General features: G+C 37.2%; 1 protein-coding gene across 8 annotated transcripts in view; it reads right to left on the bottom strand.

The window, feature by feature from the left end:
• Window positions 1–3,071: 3,071 nt before the first annotated feature.
• Window positions 3,072–16,894, bottom strand: part of GPR160 (G protein-coupled receptor 160) — a 46,702-nt gene continuing 32,879 nt past the window's right edge. For 5 of the 8 annotated variants that reach the window (XM_090273748.1, XM_090273723.1, XM_090273707.1 and 2 more), the window contains 2 exons: window positions 10,683–10,789; window positions 3,072–4,550 (listed from right to left, as the gene is read on the bottom strand). In XM_090273748.1, the coding sequence (XP_090129874.1) occupies window positions 3,465–4,478 (1,014 nt within the window). In that variant the 5' untranslated portion in view covers window positions 4,479–4,550; window positions 10,683–10,789 and the 3' untranslated portion in view covers window positions 3,072–3,464. Of the gene's footprint in view, window positions 4,551–5,653; window positions 5,882–10,682; window positions 10,790–16,894 lie in introns of those variants that run through there. The other 3 variants (XM_090273715.1, XM_090273697.1, XM_090273756.1) reach the window with 3 other exon arrangements.

Here is a 16,894-nt window from a genome sequence, read left to right as displayed (position 1 = left end):
AAACAAAATTTTGATTGAATTTTAAGCAGACATAATTATTATTACTTAATATGTTGAATGTAAAGTGGGAACTGAGGGAATTTTTGTATGCATTGGAAAGGATTAGGCTAGATGATACCGAAGGCGTTTGAGTGAATCACTAAACATCAATCCATCCTATACCTGATTAGGTTATAAAACATTAAGACTTTATATTTTGAGACTGTTGTGGCAGCCCATAGTTCTAAGAATTATTTGACACATGAATCTTATCTATTCCAGAGGTGTTGCTGTGCAGGGTGTGACAGAACAAGACAAAGCACTGGTGCTCACTTACCACACATTTTTAACTGCAAAAGCTTTACACTGGTATTGACAGGGAAGAAATTATCTAAAACTGAAAAATCTCAAAGGAGATCGCTGAACAGGTTTGTTTTTCATTTGGTTTTGGTTTATTTTTAAAGCAAGAAAGATTACATAAAACAAATGTCATTACAAATACCTACTTTTTAGAAAGCACACATCACATAGTAAAGGGGTTTCTTTTAGAATGCAGAACTAGGAAACATAAGAGTTCTACGTTTATTTTTGTTTTATTTTCATCCTCACCTGAGGACATTTTCTCATTGCTTTTAGAGGAGGTGGGGAGAAAAATTGGTTGCCTTCTCCTGTGTACCCTGACCAGGGATTGAACCCATGACCTAGCTATATGCCCTGATGGAATGAAACCACAATGTTTTGGTGTATAAGACTACACTCCAAGGCAAGAATTCAGTGCTTAAATTGACACGTATTTGAGGAGTAAGCATTGAATGGGATCAATTCTTAACTGGGTAGAGGATTCCTTACCACTTCAGGATTCTGTGAATTACATTGTAATTCCTATGAATACAGCTTTATATATTACCATTGCTTGATACTAACATTCTCTAGAAAGATTAAAAAGCTGAAAACATCTAATATTAAAAAAGCCTTTTATGCATCAGTCATAGCTTCTTAAAGCAGGAAAATGTTCAAATATATGTTGGATTAGAATCTAAAACAAACTGATTAAAAATAGGAACACTGAAATCCAGGTAATTCATACTCTGGGTTTAAATTTTTTTTCCATGGCACAGTTTAAGATGTCTTAATTTACCCAATTAAAAAAATTTTATGCTATTAAAATATATATTGCATAAATACTTTCTGTATATGTATTCTTAAAATGTAAAAAGTCATTGGAGTTTGCAAGGATGGTATAAATTTGGATGTCTGACATTCCCAATCACTTTATTCAAAATCTTGGTCATTTTGTATTTTTCCATAGAGAAAAAAAAGTCAGAGTAGGTTTTAAAATGACCCCCGCGATAAGGGGCGGGCTTGTGGGAGCGCTGGCCTTGCAGGTGGCGTGCGCATGCGCAGGGCGGCAGCTGATATGGCAGCATTCAGGCCTCTTGGCTGAATCAGTGCTTTTTGTTTTGTTCAGTTGTTTTGTTGCTGACTTAACACAGGTGAATTGTTGTGATAAACTGGTTTTTCTAATTTTTGATGCTACAAGCACATGTTAACAGAATTTTTAAATTCCTCTTTTTGGTTCCTCACATTTTTCTAAAATAGGACTTTCATATTATTAAAACCTCAAAAGCTGATCCATCCAGGATGAACAAAGCATCACCAAGGGGAAAAAAACCCGTTTTTTATCTTTACAGAAAACAAATTTAAGATTATATATACATGTATGCTTTACATTGGACATTGTATTAGAGTCCTCCTTACAGGAAATTAAATAGTTTTAGCACTCTTAGCATTAGTGTTCCTAGTTTGGTGTCTGTAGCTATGGTTTTCAAATGTATAACATGAAAATGAAGTTAATTTTGCATTATAAGAGCACACCACGATCTATGTAAAAAGATTGTCCACTTGGTGTATTTTTTTAAAAAGGAGAAGGCACTTTCATATTAACAAGTAGCATGTGTTTTAATTTTAGATTTTCATATTTGTTGTGTCTGTATTCAGGAAAGTAAAATTAAGCATTGAAATGTTTGTTGATAGCAACGTTAACTGTTAAATTAAAGCACCTTATACTCTGCTGCTTAAACTTGCTTGTAATTGCACCTTTGTTACCTGCACATTTTCACATAGATTATTGTTGTAACATTGCTTCATGTGGGTCTGGATGGAAGGTTAGTGGGCCTACAGGATCATTTATTTATATTGTTTTAATTCAATAATATATTGTAGACCAGCTGTTAAGTTCATTTCTTTAAAAATAAAAGCCTCTTCCATTTGGCTGGTCTATTGAATACTTTTTTTTTTCTTTAAGCTTGTGAGGCATGGTGAATACACTTTCTAAGTGAATAACAACAACAACAACAAAATAGCTTAATAAGGAGGTTGAAATATTTATAAATTTTTCTGATTTAAAATCTGTAGAGTTTAAACCTCTATTAATTAAGTACAATATATTTTTAAATATCGTAGGCCCATGTTATGCTCAATTAAAAAGCAGTACAGAAGAAAAGTAACAGAAGTAAGAAGGCCAGGTTTAGCACTGACAGATTAGACAATGTCTAAGTAGTTCAACTTCATTAACAAAGTGACTTCAGATTATTTGCCATTCAGTTTCCTTTACTCAAGTAGTCCTAAGCCAGGGGCAGCTTTGCCCACCGCAGGAGGTTTGGCAACGTTTGAAGACATTTTGATGGTCGTGACTGGGGAAGGAGGTACTGCAGGTATCAGTAGAGGGCAGGGATGCTGCTAAACATTCCACAACGCACGGGGCAAACAAGGGATTTACCCAACGTAAAACAGCAATAGTGCTGAGGATAAGAAACTCTACTTTTACAGTGGGATACACTGCCAATGTATTAAATAATTATGATTTGACATGCAAGTGACATATAAGTATAACTGAAAATGAACTGGGAATGTCATGCTTAAGAAACCTAGTCACTACTCTGAGCAGCTGAAACTATGCTTCCAGAAATATTTACATTAAATACAGATATATTTTTTAAATTAGCTAAATTTAAGTTGAGCTAATCTTCCCTTTATGTTAAAGAATTTTTATACCAAACCGTTTTACGAAAATGACCTTGATTTTCTTGCTGTGAATTTAATAAAAATGTTTATTTAAGTTTTTATCAAAGTTGGCAGCGAATCTTACATTTACAAAAGTTTGTGATCCAGTAGTTTTTTGGCTAACAGAAATGTCAGTATGGCCAAATGTTAACTTATTTCTCTTTTGTGTTAATATTTATAACATTCAGTTTTCCTGAACAGATAAAAAAATTTTCTTGGAATTATTTTGTTACAAAGCAAACAAACAAGACAAATAGTATCACACAGCCCCAAAATATACATTCTGAAAAAGTATGAACATCCGGGGTGGTTGAGGGAGGCTTTGGTTCAGTTCAGTCTTTTGTATGTCCTGAATCATCATTCTCTCCTGCTTACAAAGCTGTGACTCTTATCATAGTTTCAAATTTTAACATGGCAACATATTAACAAATTATTATTGATATAGGCTTTTCAATTTGCTTAAGATTATGAATTGCAAGTGGAATGAAGCAGCATTTCCAGTTGACAAATGGATCCATAGGTAATGCAATGTCTCTTAAATTAAGCTTGTGACAATTAAACCAGTACACTGTAGCAATGAGAAAACTATTGGCAAAGTACAACCATGCAATATTCATCTCAATATATGCTGGAATCTGTATGTTAAATAAAAGGATAATTATTTGAAGTAATACAAATGGTAACCATGTACCGAGAAAACACACAATGAACTTGGGCAAGAGTGTTTTTTTAGAGTTCACAGTATAACTAGAGTGGGATGAAAAGGGAAAATACAGGACAGTCTCATTCATATAGGAAGTTATCCTAATACCCTGTATCAAGGAAATAACATCTGACCAAGCGGTTATAAAAGCCATCAATAAAATCATCACCATGGAAAATGACAGCCAGTAACTTTGAATGCTGATGTAGAAAGGACAGTGATAAGAATAACCATTCTGTGCCTTCAGATTTTGGTAGATAGCTGGATCTCCCAAAACATAAGCAAAGACTGAAATCCAAATTAAAACTACTGTAAAGAAATAAAATAATTTCTGACACTTAAATGGAAGGTTGGTTTTAGAAAAATTGAGATAATAATCTATACAAGCCATCAGGAAAACTGGATAATGCAAAAAGCCGTAAGTAAAAGAAATAATTTGAGTAAACAAGCAGATGTGGTACTTAGTAAACCTGATGCCTAAAAGCACAAAATCCCTGAAATAGGATATAATGGAAATGTTTACCAAAAGTAAAAGATCAACTAATGCTAGCGAAATGCAAAAATATTCCATAAAATTTTGATAGGTGTTTTTTCTTCTCATTCCCAGTGTGAGGATATTTAATAATATTTTTCCAAGTATAATCAAGACTAGCAGACAGTTACCATCTAGGGGCTGATTTGTTTGCTGTAACTGGTGCTGAGAAGAGCAGTTCTCTGAAGAAAGGGCAGTCATATTTTTAGTTAAACTTCAGAAGGCCTGCTGAAATATATATGATAAAACACTGCTTTGCTTTATTTTCCATCCCTGCAAAGAAAAGTGAAAAAATCTTGATGTTATCTTGATTCTGTCTCTATTTTAAAACTTTACAAAACATCTCAAATTCTCAAAATCTAATTTAATCATTTCTACAAATAATTAAATGTATAAACAAATTTATATTTCTCATAAAATTTATATAATACAGATTATGGTGAAGAATTAATATGCATACTTTGGTCATTTTTGAGACCCATATAATTCAGAACTCTCAGATCTATAACCAAAATGTTATATATAAATTACTAAAACTTCCATATAACTACAAGTTTTAATTTGTAAAAAATAAATTAAAGACTTACTTAACTGGAATGAAAATATGGGCTTAAAATAGCAGCCTGTAGGTAGTACTGAAATCACTGATAGCCGTTAACTGAGTTCCACTCTGATTCACCTGTCCCCTCCCCTCCCTTTTGTCTTTTTGTCAGTGACATAGAGAGAATGCCAGAGGGGCACTCTAGTTGGGCAGTTTTTAAAACGTTTCAGCTGCATGATCATCAATCCTATAAATCTTCAAAGCTCAAAGATATGGAATAGATGGTTCAGCTGAAACTAATGGGAGCATTGGTAAAGGAAGGAAAGATTAATCTTCTGGACATGATCTTTCCGGTGTGGCACCTGGAGAAACCAGAGAATACAGGGAAGGAACAGAGAGTGCGTATGAATACCTGAGAACATTAGGAAGTGCTAGGTAAAGGCAAAGGAACAGGAGTTGAAGCTTGAGTGATGAATGCACTTGGAGACAGGAAAAAAGAGAAGATGATGAAAGAAAGGTCAGAGAGGAAGAAGTCAGAAAGGATGGAAGAAAAGGAGGGAAATGCAAGAAGTTTATCCTAAATGCAAAAATCACAGTTGACCCAAAGACATTTCTACAAGGCTGTTCAACCACAGCATTTTTTTAAATTTTATTTTATTTTATTTTTTTAGTGAAAAGAAAAAGAATTGTTTAATTAACAGTTATATAGATTTAGTTATTTGCGGATTTCTGTTGTTAGGTCTTATGCTCTTTAAAACACCCACAAACACATATCCTTGTCTCCCCTTACCAAACCAGGCTAGTTTTAGAAAAGTTAGAGAAACCGTTTCCCTACTTTCCAAACACAGTTCAGCTTTACCAGCAGCTGCCAATCATTCAAATCTGATTGGGGAGATCCTTTCTGTGCTGTGGTGCCTTCTAGCTCTCAATGCAGAACCACCTGGATTCTCAGCCTCCTTGCAAAACTGCCTTCTTCCTGCAAACCGCGTGGATCTTCTCTCCTTCTCAAAACTGCATGGCAAGAGCCTCTTAAAGCAGCCTGGAGACACCTTCTCCAAGCCACATGGAGAAGGCCCCTTCACCAAGCCACATGGAGGGAGCACACGAGACAGCGAGAGCCCGAGAGCAGGCGCGAGCGAGAGCGAGAGAGAGAGAGAGAGAGAGAGAGAGAGAGAGAGAGAGAGAGAGAGAGAGAGAGAGAGCTCCAGAGCGAGCGCGCAAGCGCGCCAGAGAGAGAGAGCCCGAGAGCTAGCATGTGAGCCAGAGCGAGAGAGAGAGAGCCAGAGCGCCAGAGCGAGTGAACCCGAGAGCTAGCGCACGAGAGTGAGAGAGGGAGTGAGAGAGCGAGAGCCAACCACAGCATTTTTAAGTAGCAAAATAAACCCCAAATAATAACAGATCAAGCCACAAATGTCAATAGCTACAGAGGGTTAAAAATGATACACAATCCGTCTTTATGGTGCACTATAATGCAGTCATTAAAAAATGTTTCTGGAGAGAAACCAGAGAGCTTGTATGCGTGACCCATGGGCATGGACTGGGACGGGGGGTGGCGGGGATTGCTGCGGGAGGGGTTGCTGGGCAGAGGGGAGCAAAGGGGAAAAAATGGAACTATTGTGACAATATAATCAATAAAATATACCTAAAAAAAAATCATGAAGTTAGAGGACTATCAATATTAAATTATTTCCAAAGAACAAACAAAAAAAAATGTTTCTGGAGTTAGGAGGAAGACTTAGTTTTCACTCCACCTTTTCTAGACTTGTTACATGTTAATTAAGCCTTATGAATTAGTTACATGTTTAAAAAATATAAATTTTCATATGTTTAAGTGAATTGCAGATTATAAAATTGTGTCATTAATTTTTAGACATTATACATATATAAAAAAAGTTAGGTACACACTAACATATTAATATGTCAGTATTATAGGTCTTTCTGAATTTCTCAAATGTTAAGGAAAAACTAAGATAGGGAGTATCAAGCCTGAAAAGTGAAAAACTAAGTTTGCTGAAGAGCAGATAACTGATTGATTAATTTCAAGTGAGTGTTGAGGATATTGTCTGAGGGTAGAGAATTCAGTGTGGGAGAAGGCTGTCATTCTGTTGACAGAATGCACCTTAACTTGACAAGACAGGCTCCTAATTGAGAAGAGAGTTAGGCCTTGACTTTTGAACTTCTATGTTAATCTTTTCATTGTCCAATTTTAGTAAGACTCCTGCTAAGTTGGGTTAGCCAGCATCTCTCATCCTCAGTACCTGATCTCTCTCAATACCTGATGAGGTTCCTCATCCCTCACCATACCCCAGGTGATTTCCAATCACCCTGACCTGCCTTCTGCAAGAATCCTATTAGGCTTTAGCCAGAATTCGCTCTTACCCCTGATTTTTCCACTGACCTTGCTCCTTGACTTATTCCCACTTGGAGTTGAGCCCAATCTCTTCCTGTCACTGCAAAACCACATCATCGTGGTCCCTACTTCTATTGCAGTGTTCAAATAAGGTCTCCCTTACCATTCTTCAACAAGGGTCATGGATAATTTTTTCTTTTAACATACTCTCATGGCTGTAAATCCACCAATGTCATAAATTCACTTAATATGGTGCACAAATAATATATTCACACACACATGTATGTGTATGTGTAAAAAGTTATAAAAAAATCATTCAATGGTTACTCATAACTATGGGTATAAAAAAAACAAGACAAGTTCTCTTGTACGTTCAAATTTTTTCCACTTAGTTTAACTTGACCCTCTCCTGAAAAAGCTCCATTCCAGATTCAATATATGATATACAAGGGCATGGAATCATGGTTACCACCTTGACAAATGACAAGCTTTGTAAGTGGTGGTCCTGGGATAAGGAAGCATAGATGGAATGATAAGACCACCCGAAGCCCCCTTGTGCCAAGAAAAAAATAGGCTTAGTTTTAAATAGCAAATGCCAGTTTGGGATGGAGGTGAGGAAGGGAAGTAATGTGGGTTCATATTTATGAAGACCCTCCACCCCCCCTTTAAGAAGTATCTAGGATAAAATTAAGAATTATCTGTATAAAGTGATTTTATCCTTAATAACAGGCAAAATTAAATAAGCAAAGCTAAGGAATCCAGTGTTTAAGTGGACAATATCCAATGGATGTTTCCCAAGTTTCCATTTCTACTGACTCCCCCCAAGGGCCACTGGAAGACCAGAAGCAGCTGCTCCCAGAAAATACGCAGGAAGCGGAGGAGGAGGATCAGTCACAGGCACCAAGGCAGGAACTAAGATGTTCCTTAGAAGAGGATTTGAGGGAAAAGACAAAACAAGTCTGAAAAGGAATGTATAAGAGAACCAGAAAGCTGGAAGACACAAGAGATGATGGATGATATGCAACTTGAGGCAATAAACGCAACTGAAAGAAGATTTGGTCATTTTACAATGGTTCCTGAATATCACAGTCATGGAAACCAAAACTTTCTTAGGTGATACCAATTTTATACACCATGTTCCTGATAAACCACTAAAAAAGCATTCAAAATATCAACATCTTGTTCTTTAAACAACCCCACCCCCACCCCCAGGATAAGACAAAAAATGGTAAGCTACCTGTCCTGAATTTTCCCTTGAAAAATGTTCACATTAACTCTAGAGATTCATATTTATAAGATATGCTTCTTTAACTACTTATGAATCAACTCATATTGCTTCATATACAACTAAAGAAGTTAATGTGGGACTTCCGACCAAGATGGAGGCGTAGACAGACATGCTGCGTCTCCCTCCACAACTTAAAAGGAATACAACTACCTCAAAACTAGGAACAACCAGAAGTTCCAGAAAATCAAACTTCATGGAAGTCCAACAAACAAAGATATAAAGAAGAAATACTCGTCCAGACAGGTAGGAGGGGCGGAGAGGACTTGGTGTGGTGGTGGCAGCAGTGGCAGGCCGGCAGAAGCACAGTTACATGTTATAAAAAGTCAGGAGGGACATTTGGGGAGCATTCCCAGCTCCTCTCCAGACCATGCAGCTCACGGTTCCTGCGCAGGGGAAAATACAGCCTCATTGCTTCTGACTGTGCAAACTATTGGGGTTGGGGTGGAGGCAGAAACTGCCCGTCTCTCAGCAGAGTCCATTTGTTTAAAGGGCCCCCATGGTCCTAGAATGTCTGCAGACCCATCCACAATGGGAACGACAGCCAGGGCAACAGCTAGAGAGGCAACAGTCCCACACGGAAATGGGATAAGTGCCTGGAAAAGGGGCAAGTGCTGAGCAAGGGGCATTGTTTCGTCTTGGACCCCTCCCCCACATACAGTGCCACAACGTGGTGAAACAGGTCGCCCTGTACTGAGGAATACCTAAGGCTCTGCCCCTTACAATGTAACAGGAGTCACAGCTCTACCTAAGACACAGAGGCAAACAAACACAGGAGCCTGTCAAGATGAGGAGACAGAAGTATGGCCCAAATGGGGGAACGGATCAAGGTTCCAGAGGGAGAACTAAGTGATGAGGAGAAAGCGAACCTCACAGACGAGGAGACAGCCAACCGAACAGACACAGAATTCCAAACACTGGTGATAAAGATGCTCACAGGCTTGACAGATATGCTTGAGTACAGCAGACACATAAGAGAAGAAGTGAAGGCTATGCTAAATGAAATGAAGGAAAATCCACACAAGACCAATGGTGAAGGGAAGAAAACCGGGGTTCAAATCAATGATTTGGAATATAAGGAAGAAAAAAACAGTCAACCAGTGCAGAATGAGGAAACAAGAATTGAAAAAAAGGAGAGGCTTGGGAACCTCTGGGAAAACTTCAAATGTGCCAACATCTGAATCACAGGGGTGCCAGAAGGAGAAGAGGGAAAGCAACAAATTGAAAACTTATGTGAAAAAATAATGAAGGAAAATTTCCCAAATTTTGCAAAGGAAATAGACATACAAGTCCAGGAAGCACAGAGAGTCCCAGGCGAGCTGGACCCAGAGGGGACCACACCAAGACACATCATGATTAAAATGCCAAAGGTTCAAGATAAAGAGAGAATCTTAAAAGCAGCAAGAGAGAGATGGAGATTTGCCTACAAAGGGGTGCCTAGAAGACTATCAGCTGATTTCTCAAAAGAAACTTTGCAGGCAAGAAGGGACTGGCAAGTAGTATTCAATGTGATGAAAAGCAAGGACCTACAAACCAAGATTACTCTATCCAGCAAAGCTATCATTTAGAATGGAAGGGCAGATGAAATGCTTCCCAGACAAGGTAAAGCTGAAAGAGTTCATCATCACCAAGCCGTTATTATATGAAATGTCAAAGGGACTTACTTAAGAAAAAGAAGATCAAAACCATGAACACTAAAATGACAACAAACGCACAACTATCAACAACTGATTCTAAAAAAAATAAAATCCAACTAAGCAAACCAGAGTAGGAACAGAATCATAGGTATGGAGATCATTTGGAGGGTTATCAGCTGGGAGGGGGAAGGGGGAGAAATGGGGAAATGGTGCAGGATTAAGAAGCATAATTTGTTGGTACAAAATAGACAGGGAGACATTAATAATATAGGAGAGGGTGAAGCCAAAGAACTTATATGCACGACCCATGGACATGAACTAAGGGGGGATGGGATTGGTGGGGAAAGTGGGGTGCTGGGCAGAGGGGAGCAAAGGGGGAAAAATTGGAACTACTATAACAACATAATAAAATATACTTAAAAAAAAGTTAATGTGGAAGTCCTTTTCAAAGCATTGTTAGGCTTGTTGTGTGATCCTACCAGTTTAGAAGTATTAGGGCCTGAAGGAAACCAACCATGATTTCTTTTCAGTGACCCAGTCTCTGCTTTTCTGTTTATTAACAACTCAGTTCTTAACAACACACCATACTTACTCCAGCAGGTCTTTCTTAGCTGATGATCTTCCTATTTTACTTCAGTTTAGTGCTTTCAATTATCTTACTTTGGTTCCTGGCATACAAAACGGCCACATGAATAAGCTCTGTGTGAAAAACAGAAAACAAAAATAACCATCATTAGAGCTATCTTAGTAACTGGAATTCAGTAGAACTGGCTCCAGATCTCTGCTTAGAAAAATTGTAACTTGCTGTGGGATTAGCGCCAGTAACTAATAGCTTATAATCTTTTCTCAGTAAAAGGAAGAAAGGGGATACTTAGATAAAAGTCCACTAGAGACCACGAGATACTGGGTGCATAGAACATGGCATCTAGTTAGAGAAGTCTTGCTTATGCTGCACTTTTCACCCACAGGCTTTGGAGTTGAAACGAGCAGTTCTTATAGTTTGGCTACAGGACCTTTTGACACTTGTTGTATGTTAACATAAGTAACAGTTTTATTTTTTTAAATGAAAAATTATGTTTTCCCAAATGAAAAAGTGTAGTGAGCAGAGCAGCTTTGTTTCACATCTCACAAATTGCTTTAGTCTGGCTCAACAGCAGACTGCTGCGTTTTCATCTGTGTTCAATCAGTTGCAATATCTCACTTCATGTATCTTTTGGAAAGTCCTCTGTACATTAACGAATTAGGGGTTAAAAACAATACCTTTTTAAAAATAGGTAATAAACAACTCCATAGTAGTATTATAATCAAATAGTTGTGTTATGCCGTCTCAGGAAAGTTTAACAAAAACCATGTGCATGAAACAGCAGGATGGGAAGATGAACACAGTTAATATTCTGGTCAACTGTTGTACAGAAAATGAAATTAGCACGATGGCTGGATTTGCTGATCCTGCATGGAGAAAGCCTGTGGGAGAAATACTGTATTGAGCCTTGTCCAGAGGTTTTACATACCTTTCAGCAATCGTGAAAGGTATGTATTATTTTTCCTCAGGAGGAAAAAGGCTTGTGGGTTAATAAGCACATTTCCCGAGGTTGCATGACTGATCAGTGTTGGAGCTTTCGTGTAGTATCAGGTCTGATTTCAAAGATCATGGTGTTCAGTAGGCCTCAATTATGGCTCCATTCGCAACTGGAAATGTAGAAAGGGGTCCCCATTTATGTATGTGAAGAGCTTTCCAAAAAGGTAATATGCAATTGAGACTGACTATGTTGATTACTGGTACTCAAAGGACGATCGCTAACTAATTATTTGGATAATGTAATTTTATTCCTCCAAAAGATAAATATAAATAAACTTTTTAATTTTTTTTCCTCTGCCCCAACCCCCACTGGTTTGCCTAAACTTTTTAATTTTAAAAGTGTGAACTTTTATTTGAATATTTCAAAATTCAGTGAAAAAATAAAATGGGATTCAATTGTCAGAACACTTTTAAATAAACTGATGTGTTTTCATTCCTTTACATAGTATAATTAGTCAATATAGAAAATTAAGAAAATATAGGAAAACTTCTTTACATTAAAAAAAATAGGAAATACTAATGTACATAGTCTAAAACTCAATTTACAGAAGTGTATACCATGAAAATAACTCACCCTACCCACTCTTTCCACACCCCTCACCCCTACTCATCACTGCCCAGTCCCTCCCTAGATAAAACCACTGCTACCAGTTACTTGTGTAGCTTTCAGAGATACTCTAAAGGAAGGTTTTAAAAAGAAATTTGAAATTTCCATGTTATTAAAGCAGCTAGCAAGAGATTCTTGATCTGTCCTTTCCAGCATCATTTACAAACTATGAGGTATGAGTTGCAAAGGTATGTCACAACAAAATGTGAATCTGATCTGTTAGACCAGAAGTCATTTCCCCCAACTTAAACAAGGCTGGCCATGAGGAAGGGCAGTGGGACCAAGAAGGATTATAGGAAGCAGGGATTACCTCAGAGAGGGAGGAGAGGTGATTATTACCCCCTGGGCTACAGAATTAGGGTGCTCACCTATTCCTGCTGCTTCTCTGCTTATAAGCACATGGGAAGCTTTTGTTCCTTGACCCTTATAATTAGGTGGCTCACGTGGCTATTTCTGGCCAATGGGCCGTAAGGCCAAAGCATTTAATGTCAGAAGAGAGCCCCTTCAGTGTTCTCTTCCCCTGCCACAGGGAATCAGGAGGCACGTGTTCCAGATGATACAGCTCAAGATGGCAGAGCTTCTGTCAACCTGGGTCCCCGAGTGACTGTGTGGAGCAAAGCCCCTGATGATTCACAGTGGATGTACAGTGGATGAAATATAAGTTTGTTGTATTAAGCTGCAAGAACTTTGTAGTTATTTTTATGTCCTATCCTAATATAATTATTTAATGTAATTCTCTGTACCTTTAAAAAAATTTTAACAGCTAGCACATATTACTTACAGTATCAGAATTTTTAGAAAAAGCTATAGAACAAACTTTAAAAAGCAACAATGTATAAGAAAATAGGTACAATCAAAATTCAATTTTAATTTCCATACATTAATCATTTTGCATTCTTTTATTGTGAACTAAGTTTATACCTTAAGAAAAAGAAAGGTGAATTAAACCCCAAATTAAGCTAAAGGAAGGATATAATAAAAAGTAGAAAACAATGGAATTAAAAAAAAAAAGAACCAAAAGCTGTTTCGTAAAAAATAAAAAAAATAAAAAAATTGATAAACCTCCAGCCAAACTAAGAACTTGCTAATATTAGGAAAGACAGGACCTTACTTACTGTAGTTGTTACAAACCTAACAAGATAAGGGATTATTATGAATAATTTTATTCCAATAAATGAGACAACTGTGATGAAACAAGTTTCTGGAAAGACACTAAAACATTAAAAAAGATCCCTAAAAATCCCTATTACAGAAACTGCTTTTGAACTTAAAAACCCTCCCATAAAGAAACTCCAGGTTTAAATGACTTCACTGACGAATTCTACCATTTAAGAAATAAATACCAAACTTAAAGAGACCATAAAAGGACAAAAACAGCTCCCAGCCCTGACTGGTGTGGCTCAGTGGGTTGGGCGTTGTATTGTAAACTGAAAGGTTGCCAGTTTGATTCCCAGTCAGCATATACCTGGGTTGTGTAAGAGGCAACCGATGGATGTTTCTCTCACACATCGATTATTTCCCTCTCCCTCCCTTTTCCCCTCTCTTAACAATAAATAAAGTATTTAAAAAAAAACAAGCCAAGAAAAAACAACCTCCCAAATAATTTTACAGGAGCAGAATTGCCCTGATACCAGAACCAAAGATATTTCAAGAAAACTAATTATACATACATGAACAACCTTCAAGAACAAAGGCAAAATCCTTAACAAGATTATCATTAAATCTATCAACATAAAAAAATACAACCCTCTATATCACAGCCAGTGCAAGCTTGGTTTAATTAGTGTAATTCACCATGTAAACAGAATAAAGGAGAAAAAACATAGGATCATATACAAAGAATTAAACAAAATCCCACATGATGAAAATTCACAAACAATAGAAGGGAATTTCCCAACCAGATAAAAAGTATCTATGGAAAAGCTACATGTAGCCTCATGCTCAGTGATGAACAGTGGCCATTTTCCCCCTAAAATGAGGAACTATGCAAGGATGTCCACCTTCCCCTCCTACCTGACATTTCATTGGAGGGCCAGTGTAAGAAGGCATTATGAAATAAAAGGCATATATACTGGAAAGAAAGAAGTAAAACTCTCTAATCTTGAGTGACATGATTATGTACTTAAAAAAAACTAAGGAATCTACAAAAAAGCCACTAAAAGTAACAAGTGATTTAATTTAGCAAGGTTGCAGTTAATTTTTAAAAATCACATTTCTATATATTAGCAGTAAATGAAATAAAATGAAACAGCATAAAAAATATGAAGCATTTAGGGATAAAATTGACAAGGCACATGTAAGCACAGTATTAACAATAGAAACAAAGAGGATCTAAATCAATGAAGACATATACCATGGATTGGAATATTCAGCAAGGTTTTTTGGTTGGTTTGTTTTGGCAGAAACTGGCAAGCTGATTCTACAATTTATATGGAAACATAAAGGACCTAGCAGAACCAAAATAATTTTTATGAATAAAATTGGAGGACTTAACATTACCTGACTTTAAAACTTGCTATAAAGGTACAGAAATAAAGGACTGTGTTATTAACATAAAGTTGGCCCTATTGTATAAATCAGTGGAAAAGAAGAGAATTCAGACACAAACTTACACATTTATGGTCAACTGACTTTCAACAAAAGTGCAAAATAATTCAGTGGGGAAAAGGATCATCTTTTCTAAAAATGGTGCTGCAAAGTGAATATCCACAGTGGAAACAATTAACCTTAACCTTTACCTCACACCATGCACAAAAATAAACTTAAAATGGAGTGTAAGACTACATGTGTAAGTGAAACTGACATTTCTAGGAAAAAAAGAAAGAAAATCTTTGTGATCCTGGGTAGGTGTATTAGTTCTAAGCACTGCCATAAATTACCACTGGGTGGCTCAAAAAATTTTTTTTCTCTCAGTCTGGAGACCAGAAGTCTGAACTCAAGGTGTCAGCAGAGCCATGCTGCCTTTGAAGGCTCTAGGAGAATCCTTCCATGCCTCTTCCAGCTTCTGGTGACTTCTGGCATTCCTTGACTTGTGGCAGCGTGATACCACTCTTTGCCTCCATCTTTACGCAGCCTTCTCCCCTGTGTGTCTCACTGTGTACTCTCTCTTTTTGTAGGGACACCGGTCCTGGGATTTAAGGTCTAATCTGGTATGACCTTACCTTAGTTACATCTGCAAACATCTATTTCCAAATAAGGTGACATTCTAGGAGACACAAATTGGGGGGAACGGGGGGGGACACTAGTCAACCCAATACAGTAGGCATAGCTGATAAATTGAACTCTTAAAAACAAACACTGCTGTTTGAAAGCATAGTTTTAAAAAAAGGCAAGCTGCACATGAGGAGAAAATATTCACAATCAATATGTGACCAATAACTTGAATCCAGAATCTTACATCTCAGACAATTAGCCCATTAGAAAATGGGCAAATGATCTGAACAGGCACATTAGGGAAATGCAAATGAAAACCACACTTAGACACCACTGCACTTTCACCAAAATAGCTAAAATTTAAAAGACTGACAATACATGTGTTGACAAAGAAACAGAACTAGACCTCTCACATTGTTTAAACAGCGTGGAGGTTTCTTTACAATGTTAAACATCCCAATTACCATTTAATCCAGTAATCTTACTTCTAGGTATTTACTTGAGAGAAATGATGTCCACAAAAAGACTTGTCCACAAATGTGTGTAGCAGCTTTATTCACCATTGCTCCAAATGGGAAATAGCCCATCTATCCATCAACAGGAGAATGAATAAACAAATAGTAGTATATCTACAATGGAATACTTCTCAGCAATAAAGGAACGAAATATTGATATATGCTACACAGGTACAAATCTCAACATGTTGAACGAAAACAACCTGACACAAATGAAGACAGACTCTGTGATTCCAATTATATGGAATTCTAGAACAGCAAAACCAATCCATAAGGCCAGACAGACCATCAGTAGAAACCTGGGCCCCATCTGGGGAAAAGGGTCACCAGGGAACTTTCTATAGAAATGAAAATGTTCTCTATTTGGATTAGGGTGGTGGTTCAGTAAGTATATAGCTTCTTCAAAATTCAAACTATACATTGAAAATGAGTGTATTTTATTAACGTTTAAAGGATGTACATCTCACAGTATTGGTATAAAACTTAAAACCTGAAATTAATTTAAATATCCAACAATAAGAAATTGGCCACATAAATTATGACACAACTGCCAATGAAAGATTTTTTTTTTTTATTTATTGATTATGCTGTTACAGTTGTCCCAATTTCTTTTCCCCCCGCTCCCTCCCTCCCTGCAGTTGTACCCCCCACCCCACAGTCCATGCTCATTGGTTGTGCATATAGTTTTTCTCAACATCTTCCTGTCTACTCCACTCCCTCCTACTATGCTTCTTAATTCCTGCATCACCTCCCTCCCTTTTCCACCTTCCCCCTCCCCCCCTTACCTCCCCCCAGTATGCTCCCCATACCTATAATTCTTTTCCCACTCTCATTGCCTACTTAGTTTGCCTTTGTTTCAATTCCCTAGCTTCTGCTGTTGGTTGTTGTGATACAGTTTTCATTTTAATGTTCATAGTTTTGATTCTCCTTCTTCTAAACAAGTCCCTTTA

The sequence above is a fragment of the Furipterus horrens genome, unplaced genomic scaffold, assembly GCF_987537825.1.
Source record: "Furipterus horrens unplaced genomic scaffold, mFurHor1.1.pri manual_scaffold_1, whole genome shotgun sequence".
Lineage (NCBI taxonomy): Eukaryota > Metazoa > Chordata > Mammalia > Chiroptera > Furipteridae > Furipterus > Furipterus horrens.
The sequence above is the reverse complement of the archived record's forward strand: the minus strand, read 5'-3'. Positions and strand labels throughout refer to the sequence as shown.